Source organism: Nannospalax galili, unplaced genomic scaffold (assembly GCF_000622305.1).
Source record: "Nannospalax galili isolate Female #2095 unplaced genomic scaffold, S.galili_v1.0 scaffold566, whole genome shotgun sequence".
NCBI lineage: Eukaryota > Metazoa > Chordata > Mammalia > Rodentia > Spalacidae > Nannospalax > Nannospalax galili.
In genome coordinates, this window is record NW_008355811.1 from 1,441,649 (window position 1) to 1,451,708 (window position 10,060).

Consider the following 10,060-nt stretch of genomic DNA (forward strand, 5'->3'; position numbering starts at 1 on the left):
TACATAGTGAGTTCTAGGACAGCTGGGGCTACAGGGAGACACTGTCTCAAAAAGACAAAAAAATTTGGATTTATTTCTTTTTATTTTGTGTATGAATGTTTTGTCTGCATATATGTAGGTGCACCATGTGAGTGCAATGTCCTTGGAGGGCAGAGGAGGGCAATGGATCCCTTGAAACTGGAGTTACAGATAGTTCTTAGCCACAGGATGAGTGCTGGGAGCAAAACCTGGGTTCTCTGAAAGAACACTGTTCTTAACTGCTGAGCCATCTCTCCAGCCCTGAATATTTTTAAAATGTGTTTATTTATTTTTGCAGGAGTTTGTTCTCTCCTTCCACCATGTGGGTCCTAGGGATTGATCTCAGGTTGTTAGGCTTGACAGCAAGTGCCTTTACCAGCTGAGCCATTTCCACAGTCTTTATTTATTTATTTTATTTGTGTGTGAGAATGGGGGCATGGCACACATATAGAGGTTAGAAGACAACCTGTGAGTCTTTCCTTCTACCATGTGGGTCCCAGGGATCAAATTTAAGTCATCAGGCTTGTCAGCAAGTGTCTTTACCCACTGAGCCATCTCACCAGCCCCTGGCTTTGAAAGTTTTAAGAAAACATTTTAGAACCTTCTTGGGAGGTTCCCTCCTGCACATTAAATCACAGTAATAAGGAGAATGCCAGGGCTCTGGGGTTGACAGCATGGACACCAGCAGTATTTTGCATGTGTTGCATGGGAACCGATGTACACACAGAGTAACAACATAAGTACATTGGTCATTTGGCATCCTCAAGAGCAATAAGTAAATAAAAATAAAGTGGAAGGCACTGGAAATCATTCCAAATTAATATTTAAAAAGAGTTCTTGTTAGAATGCAAAGTGCTCAGGGCTTTCCCAGGTTTCTCCTGCTGGCATTGAACAAGTTCAGGGGGACAAGAGATCCTGATGATTTCTGTGGGGCTGGCACCAAGGAGAGCCTCTTAGCTGTGTAGATAAGTGCTTGGTAGACAAGGGACACCCTTGCTGTGTGAAATTGTGACTCTATAACAAGTGAGTCTGTCCCAGTTGACAACCCACAGTACCTACCTCAGATTGCCCTGTGGTAGCATGTACCTAGACTCGTACCATAGCAAAAAGTTCTGTATTAAGGTTTAGGGATTCTGCCCTTCAATCAATAATGTATTAATGTTCTCACAAAACACTTTGAAATAACCATCAGTGAGCCATCTAGGGCTCACTCTTCCCCAAAGTCCTGGCTGCATTGTCTCCTTCCCTCTCTCCTCCCAGGCCCTGGGAGCCATCTGTTCCCATGCCTGCAGGTATTCTCACCACCCGAGTCTACCTCCAGCTGTATCCTGAAGTTCACGGATTCCGTCCACATTTTCCAGTGGCCAGTAATGTGAGGCAGAAGCCAAGACTGCAAACCCTGCAGAGAAAGGACCAGAAGTTTAAATCACCATTAAGAAGGAGGGAACTGAAGACAGGAGCTGTGACCCAGACTAGGGAAGAATTAAATTGTCTTGATGACCACAGGCCTGGCTGAATAGGCATCAAGAAAATTCAATACAAACTCCTGGTTAAACAAAAACACCCCCTTAAATTAGAAATCAATGGCTAGTTCCTTAATCGGACAAAGAAAGACAAATAGCGATACATGCCTCTTAACTCATGAAAACAAAAACCTGTGTGCTAGAAGCTGCCTATTAGTGCAGGAAAGAGGCAGAAAAGCCCGTTATCCTGCTGTTTCCTGGCATGGCTTGAGAGGTAACAACTGATGTAATTAGCAGAAAGAAACAGGGTTCAAAATTGCTTTACTGGAGGAGGAAACTAATCCCAGTGCCATGCCAGGCATGGCAGAGGCACTTCACAAATACTCCCCTGTGAGAGGAGCGCAGCTTTCCCCTATTTGTAAAGATAAGAAATGAAATTCCTACTCAAGAGCTGGAGAGATGGTTCAGCTGGTAAAGTACTCACCACACAGGTAAGAGGGCCTGAGTCTGATCCCCAGAACCCACATAAAAAATCCCTGTGCAGCAGCACTCATCAGTCACAGCACTGGCCAGGACAGACAGAAGGGTCCCTGGAGCTCACTGGTCACAGAGTCTAGCCATGTTGGTGAGATCCAGGCCAGTGAGAGACCCTGCCTCAAAATAAATGATGTGGATGGTACTGTGAGATATAACACTCAAGGTGAACCTGGTCTTTACCTGTACAAGCATACACACACATACACACACACACACACACACACACACACACACTAAATTACTGCTCAGATGACACAGCTTAGACAGGGTTCAATGTGATGCTAATAAATCCAGCAAGTCCCTCTGCTCTGCCTCTGCTCCTACTACACTGGACAGGGCTCACTGCTGATATATTTTGTGATTCTTGAACTTACCTATGGCAGTGGACTGTCTGCCTACTGATGCCCAGCCAGTGCTTCCCATCTGCACTAGGCAGGTAGCCTTGCCTTGCCCAGCTCTGAGCTCCTCATGCCAGTCTTCCTTTGGATGAAGCCTCCAGGATAACAGCCCAGAAGTATAAAGAACCATCCAGACAATAAAGGTGATCATGCTCTGTCTGCCTGATCAGGGAAGTGCGATGGTCACAGTGATGGTGGTGTTAGTCATAGAGAAAACTTGGGGTGCTGGGGAGACAGTTCAGTGGAAAAGCACTTGCTACACAAGCATGAGGATCTGAGTTTGAACCCCAAAACATAAGCAAAACCTGGGGACAGCAGTACATGTCTGTAATCCCAGTGTTCCTATGAGGAGACAAGAGGCAGAGAAAGAGAAACCCTGGAAACAGGCAAGCCAGCTAGCCTGACATACGCAGTGGCAAACAACAAAGTGATCATGCCTCAAACAAGGTAGAAAATGAGGACCAACAGCCAAGATTGTCCTCTGACTCACATGTATACTATGGCACATGTATATTTGCACACCCATACCCATCCATTCAACATCATGCACATATATACAAAAAAGGAAACTTTTAAAAAATGATTTATGGAGCTAGAGAGATGGCTCAATGGTTAAGAACAGCTCACAATTGCCTGTAATTCCAGCATCAGGGGATCTGATGCCTTTTTCTGGACTCCATGGGCATCTTTACTCACAAATGCACATTCACACATACACACACACACACACACACACACACACACATATAGATAAAAATAAATCTTTAAGGAAGCTAGAGAGATGGCTCAGCAATTAAGAGTATGTACTATCCTTGCAGAGGACCAGAGTTCAGTTTCCAGCACTCACATCGGGCATCTCACAACCATCTATCACTCCAGGGGATCTGACACCCTCTTCCATGCTCCATGGTTGCCTGCACTCACATCTACATATCCACACACAGACACGTACCCATAAAAATTTGTATTTGTGTATTATTATTATTGTGTATGTGCATGATGTAGGGAGTGCATGCCATGGTGCGCATGTAGAGGTCAGAGAACAAATAAGTGGAATTGATTCTCTCCTCGCACCTTTGCTTGGATTCCAGGGATCAAACTCAGGTTGCCAGGCTTGCAAGGCAAGTGCCTTTATTTGCTGAGCTGTCTCACTGGGCTCCAAAGCAAACTTCTTGTAGAGGAAATAATGTGATCATCACCGTTCCATGATGTACGCCAGGTTGCCAAGGTGAGAAACCACTCCAAACAATCAACGAGCAGCCAGCAGGCTCATGAAAATTGAACAAACAGAGCCAATACCTTCTTGTGCATCTACAAGAGTGCTCACAAAACAAGAAGACAATTCTAAATTGTAGCTGATTAAAACATCTTAGAACCAAAGAATAATGACCATGTGAAATTCCTATAAAGAAAACTGCAGAACAACACCGAGGGACATTACAGGAGCCTTGAATAAATGAAGGGCTGAGCTCATTCTCAGAAAGTAGACTCACTGTCATGAAGGTACCAACTGTCCTTTCATCTGTAAACATTGGTAAATTTGTTATAAAAGGGCAGAGATTGTGAGGGGATAGTTGATGATGGAGCATATGTGTGTGTGTGTGTGTGTGTGTGTGTGTTATATATGTATATATATATGTGTGTGTATGTACACACACACACACACGGGCTGTGGGAGATGACTTGATGGGTAAGAGTACTTGCTTGTGCAAGCATAGGGACATGAGTTCAGATCCCCAGCATCCAGGCACAGCTATGTGTGCCAGTAATCCCAGCACTGGGGGGTTGGGGTCAGAGACAAGTGGATCCTGGGAGCTCACCAGCCAGTTAGTTTAGCCAAAACATTGAGCTTCAGGTTCAGTGAGAGACCCTGTCTCAAAAAATAAACTGGAGAACAATTATGTGCTCCTTTGGCCTTGGCATGCATGCACTTGAGCATGTGCACTCTCCACCACCTCCCACACATATACACAGACACTAAAATATATTTTTTTTAAAAGAACAAAGAATAAATAAGAGGACTTGGAGAGGGCATGGGCAGGGGAGAGCAGTAGAAGCCACTGGTCAGCAGCAAAGCTAGGTGAGGATGGGGAGCTGGGTCAAACAGGAGTACAGAAGCTGTGGGAAGGGCTTGCTGCCACACACACTGTCAGTTTAGGGGGAGAAGAAGCCACAGCTGTCTCTGCTATGTTTGGAAGTTTAGCTTGTGATAAAGGTGACATCTTAAATCAAAGATTTTATTCACCAAAGTTAGTTAGGCATTTAGGAAAAATAAGACCCATACCATAACACTACAGATGGTTCAAAACGTAAAATTAAATACAAGAGCTGAACCAGGTCAGTGGCTGGTGCCTATAATCTCAGCACTTGTAAGGTGGAAGGAGGATTGCAAGTTCAAAGCCACCCTTCCAGAACAAAGTGAGCTCAAGGCCAACCTAGGCTACATGAGACCCTGATTCAAATAAACAATAAATAAGTTTTCTGAGGTTATACATTTAACTACATTAATTTTTAAATTTCTGTACAAAAACTAAACCAAATCAACTGGGGGACTATGTTTACATAATGAATATATGTATATTATATTATATTTTATATTATATTATATTACATTAATAAAATTCTTATGGGCTAGGCAAGTGATCAGTAGTAGAGGGCTCACATAACATGCACAAAGACCTGGATTCAATTCCCAGCACAGGGGAGAAAGAGACAACAGAGACAGAGAGAGAGACAGAAACAGAGAGAAGGAAAGAGAAAGAGAGAAGGGGGGGATGGAAAGGAGGGAGGGGGGAAAAGAGGGAGGTGGGAAAAAGAGAGGAGGGAGGGATTGAGGGAGGGATGGAGAGAGAGAGGAGAGAGAGAGAGAGAGAGAGACTTCCTACTATTAAAGAAAAAGAAATCAACAGAAAGCCTATCAGAGTTGGAAGAAAAAGAACGGCAGATTGTTTTTTAATCATGCAGGGTCTCACCCTCCCAAGCTCACTCACGTATTTCAAGCGTGTAAAGCCTACGATGGGGCAGTCTGCTGGGGTTCGTCTGTTGGACTGGCAACAAAAAGGCCAGATGTGTGAAACCAGCCAGTTCAGCCAAAGGTTCAGAGAGAGTTTGCATCGGTTTGGGCTTTGGGAAGGCTGATTTGGCAGTGGCTCTGCAGAGGTTTACGGGTACATTCTCTCTGGTGAAGAAACTCTATTCCTAGGAATTTATCCTCAAAACAGGCTCACATGTATGATCAAAGACCTATATATACAAGGGTGCTTTGGACTATTCCCCCAAGATCAAAACACGAAAACAACCTGGATCTTCACCAATGGAAAGCTGGCTAAATAATCACAGAGTGTGCATAGTAAGCCGATTGCTCAGTTGAAGAAATCACGAGGCTAACATATGTGGGTTGATACAGAGTGGTGCATAAAAGGGGTGTTGGATGCAGCTCAGTGGTAGAGTGCTTGCTTAATATGTATAAGGCCCTGAGCTCCATCCCCAGCAAAACACATACAGACACACTCAGAAACAGACACATTAACACAGAGAGACACAGAGACACAAACACATAGACACATACAGACAGACAGACAGACAGACAGACAGACAGACACACACACACACACACACACACACGCAAGTGGTTCCGCCAATGTTTTGTGGTTTTGCTTGTTGACACAGGATCAAACTTGTCATCTTCCTGTCCCTGCATCCCAAGTGCTAGAATTACAAGTGTGTGCCACTACAACCTACTCACAATGTTCTTTAACTGATAAAATTGGGCCAACAAAACAAAACAAATTTAAAAATGAACTGGCAGTTATGATTCAGCTCGTAAAAGTACTTGCTATGCAGGCCCGACTACCTGAGTTAAATCCCCAGCTCCAGTGGTGGAAGGAAGGAACTGACTCCTCAGATCTCTATGTGAACCCCATGGCACATGCACACCCACACCCACACCCACACCCCACACATACACATACACACTATATGTATGTATATGTGTGTATTTTTATTTAATTTTGAAGAAACCCACCACATTGCAGTTAGACTGTAGGAGCCCTGCTACGTTACTGCACAGCAGGGTGACTAGAGATACAGCTGTGTGCTGCGAACCTGGAAAGCTAGAAGAGCCAGCCTCACTCTCAGAAAGCTGAGTCAGGAGGATCATGAGTTTGAGCTAACCTGGGTGGTATAGCAAAACTCTGTTTCAGAAAAACAAAACAAATCTTTTTTATTTAAGGTAGGAGAAAGAGTGATAAATGTCAGTGGTGATGGAGATGTGATTTCACAATGCATGCCTGCACCAAGACAAGACATGTCACACCATTAATATTACAGTTTCTGTGTAGTTATAAATCAATTAAAAATAAACTGAGCTAGTGAGATGGCTCAACAAATAAAGGTGCTTGCCACCAAGTCTGACAATGTGAGTCCTCTCTCCCAGGCCCACAGAGTGAAAAGAAAGAACCAACTACTTCAAGTTGTCCTCTGGCCTCCACACACATATCATGGCATGCATGTGTGCACACACAAATAAATAAATGTGGGGCTGGAGAGATGGCTCAGTGGTTAAGAACACTGACTGTTCTTGTAGAAGACCTGGGTTCGAATCCCAGCACCCACATGGCAGCTAACAACTGTCCGTAACTCCAATTCCAGGGGATCCGACAGCTTCTTCTGTCCTCCACGGGCATTGCATGACACGGGTGCATTTACCTACATGCAGGCATAACACTCATATACATAAAATAAAATAATAAATAGAATTTTTTGTCTTTTTGAGACAGGGTCTCCTTGTAGCTCCAGCTGTCCTGGAACTCACTATGTAGACCATGCTGGCCTCGAACTCACAAAGATCTGCCTGCTTCTGCCTCCCAAGTGCTGGGATTAAAGGTGTGCGCCACCAAGCCTGGCGATAATTTAAAAAATAAAAAAAATGTAAAAGAAAAACTACTGGTTAAAAATAATAAAGAAGCTGGGCATGGTGGCGCTTGCCTTTAATCCCAGCACTCAGGAGGCAGAGGCAGAAGGATCTCTCTGAGATCAAGGCCAGCCTAGTCTACATACAGAGTTCCAGGCCAGCTAGAGCTACAGGGAGACCCTGTCTCAAAAAAAAAATAAATAAATAAAAATAAAACCAATAATAATAATAATAATAATAATAATAATAATAATAATAATAGCAAAGAAGAAAATATTTCAGCCAGGTGCAGTGGCATGGGTCTGTTAATCCCAGAACTGTGGAAGATGAGGCAGGAAGATTCTGAGTTTGAGGTCAGACTAGTCTACAGAGTGAGACCCTGTCTCAAACACTAAAATAAACAAATTAATTTAATTTTTGAAAATCAAGGTGAGGGAGTTGGAGAGATAACTCAGCAGTTAAGAGCACTGGCTGATCTTGCATATGACCCTGGTTCAGTTCCCAGTGCCCTCATGGCAGCTAACAACCATACTTAGCCCCAGTTCCAGGGGATCTGATGCCCTCTTCTAATTTCTGGAGGCATTACATGCATGTGGTATACTTATATACATGCACGTAAAACACTCATACACATAAAATTTTAAAATAAGTAAATAAAATGTTTTAAAAATCAAGGTGAGAAAAACAATGTGAAGCTATCTATGTGAAATATGGGTATCTGGGGCAGGGAGGAAGAGAAGAAGAAAGGGGGTTTGAGATAGATATCCAAGAAATTGATACAGGTATTTTAAGAAGTGAAGAAAATGAACAGTGTGTCCCAGTAGGAAGAAAATGAACAGTGTGTCCCAGTAGGAAGAAAATGAACAGTGTGTCCCAGTAGGAAGATTCACCTTGCCTGAACTTCCTGTTCTCCAAACCTCTGACCTACCTTCCCTGAGGAAACACACCGTATCTCCTATTTTCATACTCAAGGAAGCCTCAGATCACATCAGCAAGTAGGTGGCATTTGTATTACACTCCCAAATGGCAAATAATACACACCACCTTAAGTGCCAAGCACCTCATCTGCAGGTGTTTGGATTGATGGCTCCATTTGCCAGTTTGTGTGTTATTTTACACACTGCTGTGTAAAATACCCTGACAAAAGCAACCTAAGGAAGGAAAGGTTTATTCCAGCTCATGGTTTGAGGATACAATTCATCATGGTGGGGAAGGCAGGGCAGCAGGAGCAGGAGGCAGCTGGTCACAAGGCATCCACAGTCAGGAAGCAGAGAAAGATGAATGCTGGTGCTCGGCTCACTTTCTCCTTTAGAGTCAGTCCAGGATCCCAGCCCATGGAACAGTGCTGACTATATTTAGAGTATCCTAGAGTCAGCTTTCTTTGTCAGCATGACACAGCCAAGAGTCATCTTAGATGAAAGCCTCAATTGAGGAATTACCTAAATCAGACTGGCCTGTGGGCATGTCTGTGAGGGATTGTCTTGATAGTTAATCTGTGTAAGAGCCCACTGTATGTGGCATCATTCCCTAGGCAGGTGGTCCTGAGCGGTATAAGAAAGCTAGATAAGCACAAATGAGCAAGCAAGCAAGCCAGTAAAAGTATTCCTTTATGAACCCTATTTTAAGCTCCTACTTGAGAGCCCTGACTTCCCTCAGTAATGGATTGTCATCTGGAATTGCAAGACACAAAAGCCCTTTCTTCCCCTAACCTGCTTTTGATGATAGTATTTTATCATAACCACAGAAATCAAACTGCAACCTCAATTAACCTAATCTAGATAATTCTTCACAGGCATACCCAGAGCCTTGTCTCCTAGTTGATTCCAGGTCCTGTCAAGTTGGCAATATTAACCATCACAGTTTTTACTAGTCCATTCTGTATTTTGTACACAACTCCCAAATGCTAAGGAGACTAACAAAGGCCTAGCTCTCACATGCAGCTAGAAGGCAGTGCTGGGCAGTCTATGGCTGTGAGATGCTGGATTGGAAAGACAAAATCCAAAGTCTTCATTTTTATCTTCTTCATGTTTTTTTCCCTGAAATTGAGGCTATTCATTTTTAAAACCCTCAGGGATTTGTTATTCAATTCATGTGAGAAAAAAAATCAGAAAAGGAGAACATCTGTTATACAAAGAACAGCTGCGAAGTCTTAGAATCCGCCTCTGCACACAAGCCCTGTGGACACAGCGTCCTTCTTGTCATTTCCAGTGATAAAGGCTACAGCCAGTGCTGGGCAGAAAAGCTGACTGGGATGGCCAGTCTATAGGCAGTCAGCAATGGGAAGAAAGGCTTGAGCTGAGCACACAGCCACCAGACTGCCAGTGTGACCCCCAAGACAGGCCAAAGTGCCCTCACTGTCCCCAATGTCCTATGACTACAGCACAAATCTGGCCACAGACAGAAGTCAGAGAAAAAGGGATTCCAAGTGGAAGTCCCCAGAAGGATGGTATTCCTGGTGGTGAATAAGTCAGACAGGTGGGCACAGGTGCAGAGACAGGAGCTAGACCTGTCCACACCACATGCTGTCCAGCCTTACAGACCAGAAAGTAAAAGGTGGTGGCATTCACGTGTCAACAGAGATCAACTGTCCCCAGGCCAGGCCAGTGTCACGCTGTGAGAAGGGTCTCCCACCTTTTTTTTTTTTTTTTTTTTTTTTTTTTTTTTGAAAAAAGGGCCCTTTTTTTTTTTTTCTTTTTTTTTTTTTTTTTTTTGTGTGGGTTGTTGGGTGGTGT

General features: G+C 43.7%; 1 protein-coding gene across 4 annotated transcripts in view; it reads right to left on the minus strand.

The window, feature by feature from the left end:
- Positions 1–10,060, minus strand: part of Adgrd1 (adhesion G protein-coupled receptor D1) — a 120,383-nt gene that overhangs the window by 103,889 nt on the left and 6,434 nt on the right. For 3 of the 4 annotated variants that reach the window (XM_029556466.1, XM_017803375.2, XM_017803376.2), the window contains exon 3: positions 1,334–1,417. In XM_029556466.1, the coding sequence (XP_029412326.1) occupies positions 1,334–1,417 (84 nt within the window). Of the gene's footprint in view, positions 1–1,320; positions 1,418–10,060 lie in introns of all 4 variants that reach the window. The other variant, XM_029556467.1, reaches the window with a different exon arrangement.